General features: G+C 35.9%; 1 protein-coding gene across 2 annotated transcripts; it reads right to left on the bottom strand.

Annotated features, from left to right (window-relative positions):
* Window positions 1-8497: 8497 nt before the first annotated feature.
* Window positions 8498-20713, bottom strand: LOC149820000 (uncharacterized). Of its 2 annotated transcripts, none has more exons than XM_089983160.1 (6): window positions 20535-20713; window positions 11296-12230; window positions 10288-10685; window positions 10071-10169; window positions 9286-9453; window positions 8498-8832 (listed from the first exon to the last, which is right to left on the bottom strand). In XM_089983160.1, the coding sequence occupies exons 2-6, from the start codon at window positions 12182-12184 to the stop codon at window positions 8692-8694; spliced, it is 1695 nt and encodes a 564-aa protein (XP_089839286.1). In that variant the 5' UTR covers window positions 12185-12230; window positions 20535-20713; the 3' UTR covers window positions 8498-8691. The 2 variants fall into 2 exon arrangements, with proteins under 2 accessions (XP_089839286.1, XP_089839287.1); XM_089983161.1 differs by having other exon boundaries at window positions 10288-10667; window positions 20535-20712.
* Window positions 20714-22143: the final 1430 nt, after the last annotated feature.

The raw sequence follows: 22143 nt of genomic DNA on the forward strand, positions 1-22143 counted from the left end.
ATGTCGCTCTCTAGATGTATATCTTAAACATCAAAGAGAAATGTTCCTTGCAAATTTTGGGGTAAAGAAATTTTAAGCTGTAAAAAGCATGAGGCACATCCGCAGTTGACTATCATGTTGGAGATAATAGGTTCCTAAATCCTGCTTTTGGTGGGGTGAGGAAATATGGGGCATGTTCTAGAAGGAGGCTTGAACCTCCAACCTTGTGTATTCACATGCTCTATCTGATTTGAGCTATTCTAGCCTCTCCAAGTGTGGATTTTCTCAATCCATCCTTACACAACCTTCTTGATGTGTATTACTTTCTACTATGTCCATGGTGTTTCATATATAGGCATCCCTGATGATTGGAATTATCACGTCAACCTGAAAAATTGAATTCTGTAACCCATCTCCATAGCCAAATATTGGTTAGACTTGCTACCCTTGAATTGTGGGGGTTGTAACCTCCCATAAATCTCTAACTGGATTAAGCGAGCCCACCAGTTTGTGGTTCATAGGATTCCTTTTGTGAGACTCTACGACTATAATATGGATTCCAGACCTAGATCCAACATCTTTCACTTGGCCATAGGAGACGAACATGCATTCCATGTCAATATCAATTTCTCCATGCATGCTCATCATATGTTATTGTCTTGATTCTTATTCTAAGAGAATCAACTCCATGCAATATCACAATTTTCATAGTTATAAAACAATTCCCCTATGAAGGACAACTCAATAATGACATTCATATAATTGCAAGATCCATGTTTAAGATCAATTCTGCTCCAACTTTTCCAAGCATACTCCCAATGGCAGAGCATTTTGACTGCTTATTGTTTGACTTGAAATTGAATAACCCCAGTAGTTGGTTCATTGTCTGACTACTACAAAATCTATCAGCAGTCTGTTCATTGTCAAACTACTCCCCAGTAGTCAATTCATTGTCAGTTCACTTAAAAATCCAGCAGTTGGTTAGTTGTCAAACTGCTCACCGGTAGTCCATTCATTGTTAGTTTACTAAAAAATTTAATCAGTAGTTGGTTCATTGCCAAACTGCCCATATTGATCATGGACGTTCATCTTATTGATCCTTTTCATACAAACATTTCACATATCTATATGGGTTTTATCAGGATATACTCACAAGCAAACCTTATATATGTAAAGATATACAATCAATTTTCAATATCATGAGAAAAATACTGCACAGCAACAAACAACCACTCAGCCAGAGTAGCACCATAGAGATTTTCAATATTTTATTTCTTAAGGGTCCCACATTATTGACTATAAGCTCATATGATTCTTCCATAGCTGACATAATTAATAAAACAATTTCTTGCATAATAAAATGCAACAATAGTTAGAATTTATATATATATGATGATAAACTTAATCACTTATTTTTCATAAATATCCTGTTGGAAAGACACTCCACTACACCAATATTTAGTGGTAAGTATATATGCTCCCACTATTAATATGCACTATTAACACGAGCAATTTTTGTGCAATATTAGCATCCTTGGATCCATATATCAAGATCCAAAATCAAAAGTGTTAGTCACATTTCATGTAATTTTATACACAATTATAATATGCTTTAGGACTAAAATTTGAGTTCATCAATCCAAGCTTAAATACTCAAATTATCAAAATATGGTAAATACTCTCACTTTTCATGTACATAGTGAGAAACATAAAAATTATCAATATGTTCACTACCAAACATGCACACTTAGTGCTATATGCTCTAATTTTCAAAGTAAATCATCACTTAAACATATCAGTTTTGGATCTATGTATCCAGATCCAATCCATTAAAAACTTGTTAAATAAAATCATGTGCTCAAGCAATGCATTAAGCATTCAAAGCATGTCAAAAACATTCAATCCTGTGTCACAGGGACACATGTGCATTGATCCTCTCATCATTAACCGTTGGAAACAGTGGGATGTTCGCTAGAGGAGTGAGCTCAATAGATGGTGGCTGAGATATATGCAAATTATCCACAAGATTTTTCTCATTCCATTCTTGTACATCACTTCCGAACACATCTTGTACATCACTTTAGATTTCCACTTGATGTTTAACTGTGTCCTCCGATTTCCTGTTTAACTTTGTAAACATTATTAATTCATTTAGCTTTACTAGCAACTAAGTAAATATTACCCCTATATAACATCGATTGTACATCATCATCAAACAAGAGATGTATCCATATATCTTCACCATCTAATTTTGGAGTACACTTATACCAGATGATCATTAACTCTTCTATATATCCAGTTTTATATGATATTAATGCTACAAATTTATCATAGTTGTTGTTTTTAGAGACCATTATAGGTCACCAAAGGAGTTGCTCAATGCTACGGTAGCTTACATATACCATTTAAGTAGCCATCATAATTGCCTACACCAACCACACAACGTTTATTTAAGTTAACAACTCTAAAAACCAATAACTCACAATAAACCACAATACCCTCACAACCCCTATTCAATTCTTGTGCATAATCAACCCCAATCACATCTATATAATTGAATGCTTCAGTGCAATCAACCCTAACCCCAATCAAATAAAGATAAATATTGACAAAAACCATTGAATATTGATAAGCAACAAACAAAAATAAGTAACTATATGCTAAAATTCCTAAAGATCATAAATCTTAAACAGTAAATCCGATGACAAATATTACATGTTTACATAGGATAATAACTACAACAACAAAACATACATAGTAAGTTTACATCAATAACCAAACAAAAAGAAGAAAAAACTACATTGTAAAAAGAAAAGAAAAGACAATAAAACAATAGATACATTATATGAAACCCACCTTAATAGCTAACTGGAAAAGTGAAAGAAAAGGATATAACAACCTTGCATGAGGTGGAGCGAACAACTTTCACAAGAATCGCCGAAAGAGTTGGGGTTCTAGAGGGAGGAGGAATAGGGTTACTGCTATTTATAGATACAAACGAGAAAAAAATATCAATCTGCATTTATATGGGACATAATTTTGCAAGAAAAATGATTTTCACAATACCAGTGCAATGCGAATAAGAAATTTTGCAATATCAGACTTTCACAATATGCCATGCGATACTCTTTCAAAATTTCGTAATTCTAAAATGTATTTTTGCAACATGATATGCGATACTCAGCATAATTTTGCAATATCAGACTTTTGCAAATATTTCAGAATTTCACAAAACTTCACGTGATACTCGTTCAAAATTTCACACGATACGGACTTCCGCAATACTTAAACAGATTTTTGTAACGTGCCTTGCAATACTCGTCTGCAATTTCATAATTATCGAACTTTTGTAGGTGATCGCAAAACTCGTCACCGGTTTTGCATTTTTTTTGGAATTTTAGAATATCGCAACCTCCGATGTGATTTTGCTGACGAGTTTTGTGGGTGTATTATTTTAGCATCATGATGCATGAAAATAAAAAATTCATATTTGCAAAGGGTAAAATCATCTAAAAGGAATTAGGAACCTGCGAGTTTGTCCATTTGACAAATTTGGTAAATTACGGGACATTTTTTTAAAATGCATCATTTTTGCCATTCAGTACAATCATTTTATATTAAATAAAAAATAAATACAAGATAATCAAAATACAAGAACATATGATTACATAGTTTAATTCAGGAATTGTGACCCTTGGGGTTGAAGGGACACTCCTCCATTGGATATGTCCCATTCTAGCTCTCTTTCAGGATTACAAGAAGAGACCGACATACCAGAATTGAGTATAGTGCAAGTACTGAGATTATCTGTTTTTGGAATACAAGAAATCGAATTAGATAGGCAAGAGGTTTTTATCAAACCAGCAAGAGGCTGTGATCACACCATCTGTATATGGCAATTTCTTGCATCACTACACACTCTTTTGAACTCAGGTTCGCCTTTCCGCAAGTGCATAAAGTCTAAAAAAGTCAAACATATCAAAACACTAACTTTAAGGTACAATATATCAGTTTTGTATCTGTGCTGCTTTGGTACCATTAAAAGAAAATGTCCAAACTCTTCCAAAAGTGGATAGTGTCTCAACCTTGATCTTAACTAAATCCAAAATTGTACTATGAGTTTGAGATAAATTCAGTTCTAACGTCAAACTTCAAGATTTTGATCACTCGTAGACTAGTCAAATCTAAAATCAAGAAAACACCAAACATATTAAATACAATGGCAGATAAACATAAAACAACTCTCCAAAAAGGACAACCCTAAGATGACATCATATAATGGAAGATTCCATATTCAGGGGCAATTGGGCTACCATTTTTAAAGCATTTATAACTAAAAATCATCATCAGGAGCATGTCGAAGTTGAAATCTTAATGCCAAACATTTCATTAGTTCAAACAAAATATTGAGCCCTTTGGGTCTATGTTCAATTTTCAGTGAGACACTTGCATAGATCCAGATGGGTGGAAATTCCAATTTAAATGAGGATCTCTCACCAAGAGGTATTCCCTTTTATTTTATTTTTTTCTTTTCAAATTTCAAGATAATTTAAATCTCCTTCCTGATAATTTTCTTTTATAAATTCCAGAAAGCCTCCATAAAAATTTTTAGCATTAAAGAACAAGTAACTTTTTTTTCGTAAGCAAAGAACAAATAACTTGCTTATGTATTGTTTAGATGCACATAAAAAACTTTGAGATTGAGGAGCAAAAATTCTAAGAACAAAAGAGTAATATTAAAAATAAGTTGTGCCTTGTCTTTTCTTTTTAATTTTGGTCTAATTATTTATATGTGAGGGCTGATCAGTGGCGGAGCCACGGTAGGGCCAGGGTGGGCGCTTGCCCAACCTGACCCAAAAAATCTCCTCGTAGGGGTATCGGGTCAGGGTAGGCACTACCTCAATGCACAAGATGAGTGGTTTTATTTAATTTATTAAATTAGACGATAAAGAATGTCTTGTTTGATAGACCGATTACTAATGAGATAATATACTTGTTAGTTACATGAAAATTGTGTTGGGAGTAATCTGTAGACCCCTTTTAAAAAATATATTTACATGTATTTTTTACTTAATCTAAATGTGTAGATATGATCTATGTGCTTTATTTAGTAGAAAATATGTATTAATTTAAATAATTTTTATATTTAGATATGTTTTTAGATGAACAAAAAAATCAATACTTCATAATACACCAAAAACTTGAGTAACTAAAAATCAAGAATTCTTGCAAAATTGATCCGATCCAAAGCATGGTTCTTAGTGAATAATTAATGATAAACACATCTAAAGGTTTGAATTAAACAAAAACAAATTCAAATACATGTTTTAAAAAGGTCTGGGATGGTCTGGAAGATAAATAGTCTGGAACTTACACATTACTCATTACGTGGTCATGTGAAAATTGTGCAAACTAGTATACATTCATGGGGATGTCAAATTTATTTTAGTGCTTGATCTTTTCAAGGCCCATTATGCTTCTCATGTAGTTCAGTGCTAATTCTTCTGCAATAGCCCGTTTACATAGATTTGATCTTTAAAAGAAAAAATTAACCTTTGGATCTTTTCAGCATGATATAGTTACTATCTTCATGTGTCAAAGCATGATATATACATCTTGATGTTTTATGTCATTTTTAAGCCATTCTCATCTTCATGAATTATAAGCCATTGATTTTGCACTATTCAAAAATTTGAATCTTATGATATCTTGGAGATAATTAAACTGATTAACATGGTAAATAAATCATATCAATACATATGTATATACGCTTTAAGAAAACAGGTATGGTTAGACCCAATTTTGGTGGTTAGAATCACCAAAACAAGAGCACGTGCCATCATATGGTATCGTGTTTTACACACACATGCACACAACCACCACCTAGGGCAGGGAAATGAAACAATCCACTCATGTCTCAGCAAGCCAACATCATATGGTATCGTGTTTGGCTCGTAAACACCTTGTTTGAACTCGTGAAATTGGCTCAGCAAGCCAACATGAACCGACAGGAGTTTGGCTCGTATAGCTCATTAACCAGTAATAAATATATTTCATAACATAAAGTGTAGTTGGTTGAAGTGTTTGGCTTGCAAGCAATAAGCTTAGAGTTTAATTCTGTTGCTTACAACTTTGAAATAATGCAATTAATTTTGTAAATAAACCAGTTTGAGCTTCAATCAAGGGTTTAGTGTAAATTCTAGTATTTTCAATTTAAAAATATAAATTATTTATTAGTGAGTCAGCTTGAGCTCGGCTCATTTAACTTGGAGTTGCCATGAGCTCGAACTTGGCTCATTTAACTTGGATTCGCCATGAGCTTGAGCTCGACTCACTTGCCACATAAAATAACTAAGTTTGAACACTCTCCTATTTGGCTCATTTCACTCTCCTCCGGTAGAAAAGCATTCAAGTATGATATGCTGAGTAGGGCGGCAACAAGATCTAGGATTTCTCTAAACTTTATTGAATATTTTGCTTGCAAACTCAGTCTATCTAGTACTGCTTTGTTAAGCAATACTATTTATAATAAATAACTTTTTTTTGTTTGCTTAAATAAAATATTTTGGTAGACAATGAGTGATTGATCACATACCTGTGTCTTGACTGACATCTTCTAAAATCGATGATCAACTATAATCTATTTCGGCTGCTAAAGTCTCTTTGAAACTCCACTACAAAAAAAATAAATCCATGAAATTTAGATAAAGTATTGTTTTTAGAAATCTGGGTGTGTTACACTAAGAGTTTACCAATAGCACCAAAAGTTTAAAACAAATAGTGCTATCATTTTTTAGTGAGAAAATAAAACAGAAAATGATCGTATGAGTAATTTGATGTGTTTTTCTAAAAACTTTACAAATTTCAATATTCTCTCCATGTCCAAAACTGCAAATATCTGAATTTAAAAAACCTTTTTTATCCTTCATAGATGCAAACTTCTCCTATATATGCAAACTTTATCCTAAATATATGATTATTTTTTGCAAAACAATCTCTGTTCTCATATTGGTATCTCTCCTATCAAATGTCCAAAACTTGTATTTTTATAGTCATTGAAAAGCTGAGACATAAGCCTATAACTTTCATGTTTTGAGTTAGAACCGAAAACTCCTCTAGAATTCTTGTTTCTGAGTTTCAAAACCAGAATAGAAACAAGTTATACACCCTCTAGGGTTGTGCATTTTTCATCTGTTCTATGCTATTTTTTGGTTACCTGCACCAGAAATCTGAAAAATCAAGAAAAAGAAAAGAGACAGATCGGGAGTTCACATAAAATATAAGCGGACTTGAGGAAGTTCGCACATATTTTATGTGGACTTATTTGAGTCTGCATAAAATATATACAGAAGAAGTTCGCATAAAATATGTGTTGACTTCCTCAAGTCCGCATAAAATATATGAAAACTTGAAGAAGTTTGCATGAAATATATGCAAACTTCATCATTTTTTTCAAACTTAACAAGAAATTTGCATATAATTTTATGTGAATTTCGTGAAGTCCACAAAAAAAACATGATTTTAAGTGGGTGTATGCAACACCTGAGCAATGGATTGATATATCGCACAAACTTCATCAGTCCCGCACATGTAAAGGGTAAAAGAGACATTTCAATGCTAGCTATTTGCAATCTTGGACATGGAGAGAATATCACAAATTGTGGGGTTTTTAGAAAAAATGAGTCAAATAATTTGTACAATAAGATGATTTTCCAAAAATGAAAACCCATGTTCGCAAAACATCAGTTAAAAAAAGTGATTTTAAAAAAAATTACAATGTTTAAAAAAAATAATTTATGTCGATATTTACCAATATTTTACATTTTTATCAACTAGCAATTTCTAGCATTTTTTTCATGATTTTTTTTTTGAAAAAATTGTCAATATTTGCCACTATGATGTTAGGTACCTTGTGTACCATTACACAAGCGTTCACAACAAACCTCACATATCCATACCAAGGTTATATATTTTCTACATCAACTGTACCATAATATCTAGCTGGAAAATACAGGCGAGGCTATATAAACTTGCTGTTTTACTAAGCTTGGCACAATGGATCATGTTTTTCCAGCATAAAAACATAACTTTTTGTAACATAAGACTTGGATGCATTATGGACAGTTGATTCTTGAAGCTCTTAAAAACCTACATACAATACCGAAGATTTAGAGAACTTTTTTTTATATTCTTTACAAACATTAAAATATCCGACATACTCCATTAAAATCACTGTAGAAATCACATTGTATGGTCAGCTCCACGATTTTTTTTTTTAAAGGCAAGCTGGGGTTAAGCAGACCCCTACCAGATATCTCTTAAGTCCCATGTGGCAGAGGGATTCGAATGAGTATGATGGTATTGATTTACATGACATACATGTACATCTGGACACTTCCAAAGCTTTATGAAGCATGCAAATTGTGTCAAATAAAGAAAGACTAGAAATCATCCAGGGAAGGTTCTCCCGTGTTTAATGCTAAATGGTTAAGCACGAAATGTCGTGGGGCACAGAGAATGAGCAAACTGAATGGAATTTCTTTATACAAAGCATGAATGGCAATGCTTTTCCCTCTGAATTTTGAGGGAATAATAAATGTTGTAACATGACTTCCTACTTTATACAAAATACAAAATGAAACAATCTTTGTAAAAATAAATGGGTCAGAAACTGCAATTGTTTGTTAAGAGAGGCCAGTATCTGTGTCCTCTTTATTTTTCAACTTCTGTTAGTGCATGTGTTTTGCAGATTGGGCACATGTTCTTGATTAGCAGCCACTGCCTGATGCAAGCTGCATGGTACTCATGCCCACAATGCAAGGAACCAACTTCCTCCTCCTCCTTGTATTCCTCCTGCAAATACCATCATAGTTTAGGACCATAGTCACAGATATCGGCGATATTTCCAAAATATTGTGATATTATCGCTGTAAATTCAGCAAATTAATATAGGTAAACTACTACAATATTTTCATGAGAATATCATGATATTCTTGTGATATTTTATCAATTAGTTTTTCTGTTTTTATTTATTTTTTACATTTTAAATATGATTTTCTTCTTTCTTTTACATTTTTAACTTATTTCTTTTACATTTATTTATTTTTGTCACTTTTTATATTGTTTAAGCCCCGAGATTTTCCTGAGACTCATCCACCAAACCTATAATATCACGAGAAATAGCCTCGGCCAGATATAGCTGATACCGATATTTGTCACTATGTTTAGGACTTGATGAAAAAACCAAAAGAAAAAAGTAAAATTACAGTAACAAGCAAAGAATTTATAAGTGAAATGTGTAAATACCTGACATATAATGCAGGTTCCACTCTCGCTGATCTTGTTTCTGCATTCACTGCAAGTAGAGGAACATGTGCAAGAAATATGCTTCTTGGTCTTTAAACGTTTTGAAATGGATTCCTCAGACAATCCAGTCTTCACATCCCCTATCCGTTCTTCCAAAGCTAGTAACTCCTGTAGTTCCAGTAACATAACCGTGAGGCAAGTGCAGCAACAGCAAAAGTAACAAGAATGCTAAAAGCTCAGAGAAACCAGTAAAAAGAGATATGGAATGCACAATCATTTCCACCAGACACAAGAAATGGAGCTGAGCAACTTGGTTCCATTCTGATAACTAAAGGCAGAGAATGAACCAAGTCAGATTTGGTGCTACAGAAAAAAAATATCTCTGATCCGTGCACAAGATGCACATTCTGCCATTTTCTTCAGACCGAATTTGCATGAGCACTGCTCAAATTTCCTACTGCTGCTCATACCACACAACAGGGCCAACTGAAAATTCCATGATGCAAAATGTGTGCTTCAGAGGAATACTCTTAGCATTTTATGGACATGAGACCTCCTCGAGACTTTACAAGCAGATTATTATTAAAATTAACCACAATAAATTTGCTGTTTCAATGTCTACGGGGAACAGTAACTACATTGTGAAAAATATTCAGAATGTGCAGCTGAATGAAATAGCTGAACTAGTTAGAAGAGGGTATTTTCAGATGCAAAGGGGGCCTGCCCCCTGGCATAGGTGTTAGAAAAAAGAAAAAAAGAAAAAAAGAAAGAAACAGTCTCCTTACCTCATATGACATGTTATCGATATCCAACCTCATATCCCTGTACTGATCGATGGAGTCTCCAGAACCATAAAATCCTGAGAAATCTAGCAATGCTAGATTCTGCATAAAACAGCACCAATTAAAAATTCTCCCTACCAAGCAGCACTAAGAACATTGCAGCCAAAGGCATAAAAGAGAAACAACGCTAACTTCTTCCCATAGACAAAAATATAATTACCTGAGACGACAGAGTAGTGAAGTGCATACGATTGTTATTACGAGGAAACCTTGGTGCTTGCTCATAAGAGATCCTTCTTGGGTGTCTAGGAATCCTGTCTCCATTTGGCTGCAAAACTTGCACGTACCTGCTAGGTACCAACTGCATGCTATCATGTTGAGGATTCTGCATGTTCTGGTGGAAGGGAAGATTAGTCGCTTCTCTGTTGAGAGGTGCTGGGACGGGGGTATAGAACCCGTAGCTATTATCCCCTACCATTGGCTGCATGGGCTGAGAACGAACATGATGCATGGGTGATGCATGCCATACAACTGCAGGGATTCTACCAAATAACGGACCCTGGTACCCTTGGTTCATCATGTTTCCAACATCAGCAGGACCTACATTAACACTGGGCCCTGTAAGAACTCGCGAGAGCTTAGTTTTAGTGACTAACACCACAATAGGCAAAAAATGCCAGCAGCAATGGACCCATTGTTTCAGTACAGTAGGTGAGAAAAGAAAAGTTGAAGAGAGTAGTATCAAGCTAATGTTTGTGAAATTAATATCCATCAGGAAAAGGGAGGAAAGGACAAGAATATGGCATGAAAATTTGTAAGTGAACATACTTTCAGTAGAACCAAAACGTGCAGGGTTAAAAGCTGTATCCTGTGTGGCTCTGATCTTACCTATTTTGACAATGCAAGCACAACCTAATTATGATTTGCGAGTATGCCAAATGAGCTACAGACCCACAAACTAACAAGCAGACAGTTCAAAATAATCGGTCTCCTTCTTGAGAAAAATCTTGTTAGGAAATTTATTTAGAAGAGAACAAATTGTTAAAGTAGAATTGGACAGTGCAAACTTGAGTCATTTGAATTAACAATTATAACATCATGTGAAATAAGAGCAATTTTAATGTAGTTTTCCCCCAAAATAGAGGCATTTGAAGACCTGCAGTAAACAAAAGTCAAACCCATGAAATTGCACCAGAACATCATCCATTTTGTGCAATACAAAACTCACCCGTGGATGCATATGTCCTCCTGTGCAAGCCAGGAGGAACAGGCAAGTGGCTCCAATTTGAGCTGCCTCCATCACCATCAATGCCCAATGGTGCCACCATTCCATCACTGCCAGCCAATGGAGGGTATCGATCCATATGATTCCCTCGAAGGAACTGATTATGAAAGGCTATGCCTTGGTTTGTGCCTGTCCTCACACTGCCAGACCTACTCCTCACACTTCTCTGGGAACCCCCTGAGATGGAGATGGTACTGTTCTCTCTATGATCTGATTGGTAGAAAGATGTACGATCCCTATCTCCCCTTACAGATCTGGATGGATCTTCTGATTGCTGCTGAGAAAAATTTATGCAAGCACCTGAAGAACTTGCGCTAGTTGAGATAGTAACAGGGTAGTTTCCCAGTGGTGCTTCTTCACTCTTCCTTTTGGATGACCCTCTACCAGTATCAATAAAACCATTTGATCTGGCATAGTGGTGTACCCCAACTCCAAATGTCCTATCACTGCTAGAAGATGCCAAATGATCAGAGGGGTTCAATGGACTAGGGTACATGGAGTTAGCAGTATGGATCATGTAAGGTTTATTACTTCCATTCGGTATAAAGCTGGCATGAGTTGCACCTAAATCAGAGCAAGGAATAGGGTGTGGATGACGATTATAATGGTTGGGATACAAACTGTCATTTCCCAGATGACTAGGCAAGCAACCCAAATCTAGACCACAGGGGTTTTCAGAAGGCAATAAGTTCGTATTGTTGTTATGCTGGTTTGAAGAATTGGCAACATTCCCCAATAAGATGTGTGGTTCTGGGTGCACATATCTATTACTTGGCATGATTTCTGTGTCTAACACTTGGGGACTGCACGCGTCTTTCTGCCCCGTATGCATTGGATTACACCGTTTTCCAAGGAGCAACAATCCCAAAATTTATCAACTGCAGATGATAAGGTACACCATCAATAAAAAAGAAGAAATAGCTTAGTTCAAAAATGCAAAAAAGAGAAAAAGGGGAATGTTGCTGAATTCTATCAAAATAATCTGATGCTTGTATTCAGGATTCAAACTCTAACTGAAGAGCTGTCCAATATAAAACAATCTAAATATCCGGAGTAGACTTAAAAGGCACTACTGCAGAAGGAAGAAACAAACAAAAAACCAGAAAAAAGTTGCTTAAAACAATGTTTTATAACCAGTTTCTGACAATAGCACCATAGATCAAAGGGCATCACACTAGAAAAACTGAACCTACTTAAGTTTTCACCTTATATATTAATCATAGATAAATAAGCCCATACACAACAAGATCTTTATGTAATCTATTGATAGAGGTGGCATCTTTTCTCTATGCCCATACACAACAAGATCTTTATGTAATCTAATGATAATTTCAGACTATTGGTAATTTGCCATAATGATAAGCTAGCCTTTCTTGTTTGAAAGCTTTGTTTTTACTTATCTTTGAGAAGTTTGAATAAATAGAAACAAAAAAAAACCGCACCTTTTAAAAACAGGTGGGGGCTGTTTCTAATTGTTATTTCTATTTTTTTTTTTTTTTTGGGGGGGGGGGGGGGAGGAGGACGGGGCACGGGGGTTATGATTCTCCCCCATAAAGTAATTCCTCACACTCTAAAGCCACTAGGTCACTCACTAACTGCCTAGACTCAAACTCCCCTTTCTACACCTTTTGCAGTAGCGTTATCACCATCACCGCAACCAGCAGCTCCTTCATCAAGAGTGTACACAAGCCTGGGAACAAATCAACGCTTGTTTGTCTTCCATTCCCTGTTCAAAACCCTAAATTACATGCTCAAGCAGCTCAACCCTCTTGGCTCATCTTTCATCCCAGAAAATTGACACCAAACATGGCCTCAATGGCTTTGCAAAAAGGGACCAGCAGGGCATTGAAACTCTGCAGCAGAGGGTGACAACAACCTTGACCTCTGCAGATGGGCCAACCTATTGGCTGATCTTCCATCCCAGCAAATTGACACTAAACATGGCAACCAGCAGGGTATTGAAGATCTGCAGCAGAGGGTGACAACATCCTTGATCATCTGCAGATGAGGCCCTTTGCTGTTCTGAAAAAGCTGCCACTGAGCACGCCCTTGATGAAAAGGCTGTGGTTGCAGATGGGCCGCTATAATCCTCACAGAGCGATCTCCCCCATGAACAAGGCATGGACTTCACCTTGTTGGGAACAACAGAGCACAGAGAGGAGGCAGTTGTGGATGCCAACGGTCTAGGGGCAGTCAAGGCAAAGCATCCAAATGAAGACCTCCATGATGCAACTAAGAAGCTGTCGTTGCCATAGGATGCAATGATGTCAGAAAGGGAATAAATGGTGAAAAGGAGGTCAGCAATGGAGATATAAGGGGACCAGGGCTTGTCATACAAATAGATTTACATTAAAAATAAGTATAAATAGTTTCTCATCCAAACAAGCACTAGCTCATTTATGTTTTTTTATTTATTAACAATATTTTGAATTTTTGTTTATAACGATTAATAAAATTGATTCAAAACAAGCCCTAAATTTTGTGTCATATACATTGATACAAGGAATGGTTCTTCTTTCTGATGTGAAGTTCACATTTTCACTGTACAATAGACATTACACCAATTTTAGATAACTATTCTGCTATTTACAGATGCGGTGTTCGTGCAAAATTGGAAATTAAAAATGATAATTTACTTCTTCTGATTCTCCTTTCCAATTTGCAATTTATCCAGAATTTGAGAGTAACCTCTCAGAAAGCCAAATATTTTGATGATTTGTTGTCCTTGGTCAACTGAACCCAACAATCTGCAAGACAACTTCAACTATTTATGCCAATATTCCATGTTACTCAACTAACTCTTTCTAGACTATACTTTGGAAGTAGACGACTTTCTCAGACTGCATGGGCCTCATGAGATTACTGAACAATTTTAGATATTTCTATTAAAAAATTATCCACATAGACAACTAATTTACCATTTTAAAAGGATCTAGATTTGTTGATCAAAACGTAAGTCACTCTCATGTCTTGTTTCAAAGTAACAAATATGAAGTGCATGTATCATGCTACTAAACCTTAACTGCTTGTACAGGTGATGAAGTACGACTCCGTTGGATAAAGCCACTTTTTCAACATTAGACAGGCATCAACCAGCAGGTACAAGATCAAAATAGACTTTGCACTGGTGGTCCCCTTGACAGAACTTTTTTCTGCTAGAAGACATGATGCAACGATTTTTCAATTTCAGTGCCAATTAGATTTTTTTGGTTAAACACAGTTAGCACAAAAAAAAGTTGTCATCCTTGAGCACAAAAAAATAAAAAGGTTTGTTTCCATAATTATACCAACATCCAATTGGTTAATTTGGCTATTTCGTATGACATGAATCCTTTCATTGTGTTCCTTTAAGTATTCATAAAACTGAAGAAAATTCCCATTTGACACTAATATGTCCAGAACTTTGTTGATCCCTCTCTTACAAGACCAGTCTCACATATAGACACTTGTTCTAAGTTTTCTTTATCAGCAACAAAAACAATGAAACATAATTGTGAACAATTTCAGGTTCCTTCTTGTTTTCCATATAGGGGGATAATCTGGAAAAAAAAACAAAAAAAGTAATCCACTAAATAGATGATAGATGACAACTGCTTGGCTAACATCAGCATCAGTTTGTATCAATTATGACATCTCTCTGATGGAGGCTCAGAAAAATTTCTAAAATTTTGAGCCATACCATCCAAAACTCAGAATTAGCCATTTACTTCCATTTCAGGGCAATTCCAAAGACATAATTTACTCTTTACAACCAAATCTCATCCTTCACATCAAGCCTCAACCATAAACTTGTGGAGGATGCTTGTTTGAGGGGTCTAACAAGCCAGGAGCTGGAAAGGTAGTATTTGCAGGATTAGGAGCACAAGCATGGAACTGCAAAGCCAAAAAAAAGGGTTTGCCCATGAAGAGTTTTTTGTGTGTGCATGTGCATGTAAAGGGAATTATCCATCGAGTTATTCTGTATAAATGTCTAAGTGTTTATGTTTTGTTACTAAATATAAATATATCTTACTAATGTAGGTTATTGCCTAATATTTATTTTCAAACCTACGTACAACTATAGAATTTGAAATATCATAAACCTTTAACTTGTATAGATGTATAAGATTATGAGAATATACACATAAAACTTGTCTGATGACAAGTCAAATCTTAAGGTGATTGAGATTATTCTCTTTGGGAAATAGACAAATCAGAGCAGTTGTTTAGGGTTGTAAACGTACACTTTTCCATGATTATTTTCCTGTATTGATGGAAGCAAGTCCCTGCCCACATGGGAGCAGGGGTGTCAACGGGTCAGGTTTGATTCGGACCCAGGTGGTACCAGACTTGGACCCGGTTTTCAGGTATGCTATCAGGTCTGGACCCGAGTCTAATTGGGTCCACTATAAGAAAAACCATACCTGGACCCGATAAGAACTACATGAATCAGACCCGGACTATACCCGTTAAAACCATATTTTTTATCATTTTTACATTAAAAAATTGTGGGTCTCAATCGGAAATCGGGTTGGGTCTGGGTCTGGTATAAAATTTCACAAACTTTATCCGGGTCCATGTATTAATTGGATCGTTGGGTCCAGACTCGGGTCTTATTATTTATCACCATACCCAGACCCTATAGGGTTGGGTTTAGGTCAGGTCCAGGTAAACCAGGCCCATTGACACCCCTACCTGGGAGCATGAATTGGCAGAAATGGGTAGAGCATGATCAAATAGAAGAAATCCAGTTATGGCCTATTCTTCTAACTTGGTCATGCTACCACGGCTTCCACTTAGCCTTAACTAGTGGGACGTCAACAAATTCAGTTGATGAATTCAAAAGAGGCAGAGGAACTATTTTTTATTCTTTGAGAGAGGGATGGGGGCTGGTAATGAAGTAAAAAGGATTAGGGCACACTCCCATTGTACTCTGCCTAAATGTGCCCTGGCTTTCCTTTTTATTTGCCTTATTATGTTATTGATAGCTCATTTTTAATTCTTTGAATAGAACATTTAGATATATATAGTTAGGGCAGGCAGGCCCAAGCACAGACAATAAGATATAGAGAATCACTTACAAAATAGTGATGGGACACTGAGAAGAACTATCCCTTTTTCTATCTTCTTGCCAAAAGCCGTCATAACACAAAGCACCACTGTCCATGGATATACATGTGTGTGTGTGTGTGTTTATATATATTATAGATAAAACTGGACTCGGTTAGGGTTAACCGAATCTATTTTGGGACAAAAATAGACCTCAATGTGGTTGACTTCACCTAACACAAAGGAAGTCATATCCAAGTGTTGCACCCACATCGATGCAGGTGTGTTTCCTTGTTAGAAGAGTCCATATTACATAGATCAGCTAATAACCTGCATTTAAAGTTTTAAACATGAACATTTGTTCATGGGCATGCATGTAGAAATTATTCAAAACAAAATGTATTAATGTGTCATCCATCTACATATTATATCAGCATATTGGAGGTCACTGAACTCTAGCCATTTAGAGCAACCATTTTAAGTACATAAAAAAATTAAGTGGAAAGTGTTTGAGTAGGGTATATGATGCATCCTTTATGGCAACTCCAAGATATTTGTCACCATATGGTACACAATCTCCTATAAGTCAAAAGGAAAAAAGCTCTAAAGGAAGCCAAAAACTTTGCACTTGTTTTTTTTTATGATGAAGCAAAACCCTCATTAAGAACCAGGTCACTTAGTGGGCCCACCTCCCTGCAAGGTAATACTCAGGGTTGAGGACACAACCACCCAGGCTAACATGCCCTAACAGTGATAAAGCAACGACAGCCTCCATGCTCTCGTGGGATTCAATCATGGGCCTTCAGCTTGACACAGGACCATGCTGACTACATGGGTAATAACCGTGGTGGCTGCAGTAGATGTTTTATAACCTGTTGAAAAGGGATCTACATTTACTAAATTACATTAGTGTGCTACTTCGAGATACAGCACATGTAGCAGCAGTCACACTGGTTAGGCCGCTAGAGGTTATCTAGCAGTGGTCAAAAAGCTCTGGTGCAGACACCTTCATGCACCATAGTCACATTTGCTGGCAATGTCTTGAAGACTTCCGGGGAAGGGATTGCAGATGAAGCAGCCAAACGATCCACAAAAATGCTAGAAAAAAGAATCATGGCAAAAGGAGATACTGAAATGGCATGCTATCAAGGATCACACAGGTTACATCATTACAAATCTAATAAGTTCACATAATTTTAACAGGAAAACAAATGGAGCATCTAGTGTGTGCTAAAACAAAAGACTGGTTTCCTGATTGACACTGAACAATAGTTTGACATCCCCATTCATACACTTGAAAGTGGAAAACATCAGTCCAATCATACATTGTGTTTGAAAGATCTATGAGCAAAGAGATTTATACACAATATGCAAGCAAAGAGAATTCAAACCGAAACAGGAATTAAAAGAAACAACTGGAAAGCACTGCATTTTTCAATAAGGACTTACACAAAGTAGGAAAAGACGAACAAGAAAATATAAGCCTTGATGACCAATGTATGGAAATCATTTCATATAGAAAGATCTATTCAGTTTATTTCACATAAAAACAGATCATTGTAGAAGTGAAAAATAGAAAATCTTAAATAATCCTGTTAACTACCACAAAGGCATACTCTATAATAGAACGTGCATAGTCATATAACACTAGTCAACTAGACCATTCTTTCTTAGATATGTGTATGATGTAGCTCAAAATCAAGACAAAAAGATTTTATTAAATACTTTTAATCAGAATTTCCTATATTGCAACTGAAACATGTACAGTTGCTAAGATTTTTCTTTAAAGAATAATGAACAACTGAGAAAAATATTAGTAACAAAGTTGAATAAAAATTTATAGAGAAGCACTAAAAATAAATCAGATATTTCATAAATGAGAGATCATCAAAACAACTTCAAAAGCATGCTATCCATGATTAAGATGTACAAACTACCAGAGCAAAGATAAAGCAAAAACAATTGTAACTGAAGGGTAGGTGGGGATTTAAAACTTTTTAACTGCATACAGATAGAAAATACTCCCAGAAACATGAAAAATATGAAATCTGTTCAACATGCTAAAAATATCACAAATTCCACATTCATAAAGTATGGAAATAAGGGAAAATTCTGTGAACCCTACATCTAGCTATCCCTTGATTCAAAAGAAATAAAAAATATATTTATATTGAACATGACATATAGTTCATCTACAATATAAAACTCGTGCTGATCAATAGAGATAACATCACCAAAAACACCTGCAGCCTGAAACTTTCTTAAGATAGAAAGTTCATACTCCAATATGCAGACTCAACTCATGCACTTGATATTTGCCTAAAATAGAATGTTCACATTCAATAGACAAGGCACCTTTTTATAAGCAAGAACTCAGCTCATGCACAAGAATAATATATATCAGACTAAGGTTTATAAATATTTGACCAGTAAAAGGAAATTAATATCTCATTCACTTTAAACTCACTAAATTCATTTGGAGCATGAGCAATGCCCCATGTATAGAATAATGTTAATTTTTATATGATGATTCAAACAAACTCAAAGTTTACATGTTCTAAAGGATACATTAATTGATCACGAATTTATGAAGCATCATTCTTATGGACCAGTTAATACGTGTGTGCCCATGTCAAAAGTCACCACTCAATCATTATGCATGTGAAACAAACAATTATTATGAGATTGTGTCCAACTGAAAAATGATACACCCAGCTCCTACAAAATTCAACACAAAGTGTCTTTATATCCTAGTACCTCTTAATCAAAGAAGCACCTATCGAACCACAGTAAAAATCATCACTTTTTGGCATAACGGCCAATAAGTGGACAACAAGAACCCTCTCTAAATGAGTGGTTGGCCTTGTATGTCGCATAACATGACAATGTTGCTTTGCATTGTTTGTATAATTCTTAGGTGTGAATTCCTTCTGACTTCCTCATATTTGCTACTTCTTCACCGGCACTGGTTGGTCAATGTTGGCTGCTTTTCAAATTTAGACTTCCAAAATGGAAACCCCAAATGAGATCAGACAACATAACTGCATGGCAGACATTCAAATAAAATATATTGATAGTAAGACCCACATCCACTTCAGGAGTTGTCCCTTGCTAGGGCAAAGGGTTACAATAAATCTGAAGAATTGCTTGGTCTTGGATAAATTGAGTGAAAAATGAATGCCTCACCTTAACAGCTCTATGAGTATGGAAAAGAGTCCAAATTGATAACATGTATTCGACTGAAAATGCAAGTATTGATGTTTTAGACCTGCGCAAGATTTTTACAGGCATAAAACCAACAAAAGCACGTACCACACACACACGTACGTATGAATGTATGGGGTATCTGCTGCTACCACTATTAGATTTTTATATAGCAAAATCTTAGGAATTGTAGGTTTTTTAATACATCAAAAAAATTAAGAAAAAAACTTGCACATAAAAATATGAAGAATATCACAATAAAAAAGAAAGAACATATTTTAGCAATCCATGAGGGCAACCGGTTAGGGAAGGATTTATCTTTGCATAACAATCCAGAGAAAATAAGTAAAATATATGTTATCGATAACCGATTACGTGGAGGGTCGGGGTACAGGTTTTCTGATGAATGCTAACGTAATCCCCCGATTCCAATTACTCCCAGGAATCTCAATTAGCACAAACTAGTGCGTATAGAATGATGGGTTCCACAATCAAACCAGAATTTAGCCTAGCATGTATGCATTCTATATCTCCCGAAATCAAGTTTTTTGTTTTCCCCCAAAAATTCAACCACAACAACCGGGAACGACAAATCGATAGCACGTTGTTCAATCAACTTCAAGATATTCGATCACTCGATTGAGAGAAAACATCAAAAAGACCACACGCCGCATATCACCCCAAAAGAAAAAAAGAAAAAATGAGACACGAAATCAGCAAACTCCTGAAGAAAAAACAACCCTCAAAATATCTACAAAAAATTCTCAAATCGGCAAAAGACTTTGCCGCTTCAAGCAAGAAACGAAAACCGAAGAATCGAACCATACGATCGTCCAGACGTGAAAACCTCAACAGGAAAAGCCAAAAAAAAAAAAACCGGAATCCTAAAATAAATCACAGGGGCAACAGTATAAGCCATAATTAACACCAAAGAGGAGGAAAAAACTTACCGGATTCCCCGTCGTCGCCTGCGATCGGGGACTCCAAATTACGGTCAGAGAGTCGAGAATCCGACGACGAAGATGATATTTTCAGGGGGAGATTCAGGAGAAGGAAACCTTAAGAAGAGAGAGAGGGAAGGAAGGAGGAAGGAAGGAAGGAAGGCGGCCGAAGGAATTCGTTACGTATTAGGAAACAGAGAGGAAGCGGTGGGTGTGTGGGTTTGGTCGTTTCTCATCTCATCGCAGTTTTTATGACGGTGATCGATGATGACGAAGGAACTGCCCACGAATTTTTAAAACGTACGGGGAAATACTATTTTATCCTTTGTCCGTAGGGAGTCTTCCGAGAATCTCCCTTGCTTTCTAATCAGGTTTGAGTGCCGAGTTGGGAAAGCCCCGAAAGTGGACTCTCCTCACGTGTCCCGGCTGGAAAGCCTGTCAACGGGTCGGTTTTGAACCGGATACCGGATTGGGTCCTGTAGGCGCCGACATCAATCTTTGTTCAGGTCTCTACTTAAACACGAGTCAGGTTTACCACCTCGGTGGTTACCCGTGTGGTCAGAGGAATCCTCTTTGTCAAGGTGAAGGCCCAAGATCAAATCTCGCTGGTGTACGAGTATGTGGACTGTTGTTGTTTTATCACAGTTAGGGCAAGTATGGCTGGGTGGTCATGACCTCAACCTAGAGTTTTACCTTGCAGGAAGGCGAACCCAATAAATGACTTTTGGTTCGAGTTTTTTCTTTAACATTATATATATATATATATATATATATATATATATATATATATATATATATATATATATTACAAAAATATATTCCAAATACACTCAGTGGGGTTTTAGATTCTATTTTCACGACAAGATGTAACTCACAAACCAATAACTTGTTATTTGATTTGGGTCCATCCTAATGGGTCGGATAGTTAAAGTCATCTTGTCCTCCTAAAGCAATTTCTTAGCTTTTGGGGAGTCTATGTCCAAGTAATGGCAGTTCCGTCTAGATACCTGATCTAAATCTAGGTTGGGTAGCTGGTGAACTGGTGAAGGTAGAGTATCGATGTCAACGAACCGTATTTTCCCCAATATCTGACCCAATCCAAACTCAGTTTGGGTAAGCAGAAACCATATTCAAGATTATAATTGCATGTGTCTTGATTTTTTGTTATTGAATCCAAAGGATATTTGGTTTTGATGGATATTCGGATCCAATTGCTTGTGAAAAAACAAATTTGGTATGACCTTTTCACCATCAAAGTTCAATTTTGAGTCCAAATTTGTTTAGGCAACATCCAATTAGTTGGTTCTGGTACTAACCACACATTAGATTAGAATTTGAATCGATTGCATCCCTAGGTGGAGTATATCCAGTGGAACTAGTGCGTGATTTCATTTAGCAGGATTTTACAAGGCCTTACTATAATACGATATTTGTTGTTTTTTAACCGGAATTCGAATGTAGATATCTTCATTTTCCTTCTGGTTTCGCTTGAAATAACAACTTTTATAAAAAAAAAATTAAATATTTGTGTCAAACGAAAAACATTGGTCATGTTATCACAAGGTGACAATAAGGGAATTACTTGAGCTTTTCACACTTAGTGCATGTGCCCTTGTGG

Source organism: Nuphar pumila, chromosome 12 (assembly GCF_984573655.1).
Source record: "Nuphar pumila chromosome 12, dmNupPumi1.hap1.1, whole genome shotgun sequence".
Lineage (NCBI taxonomy): Eukaryota > Viridiplantae > Streptophyta > Magnoliopsida > Nymphaeales > Nymphaeaceae > Nuphar > Nuphar pumila.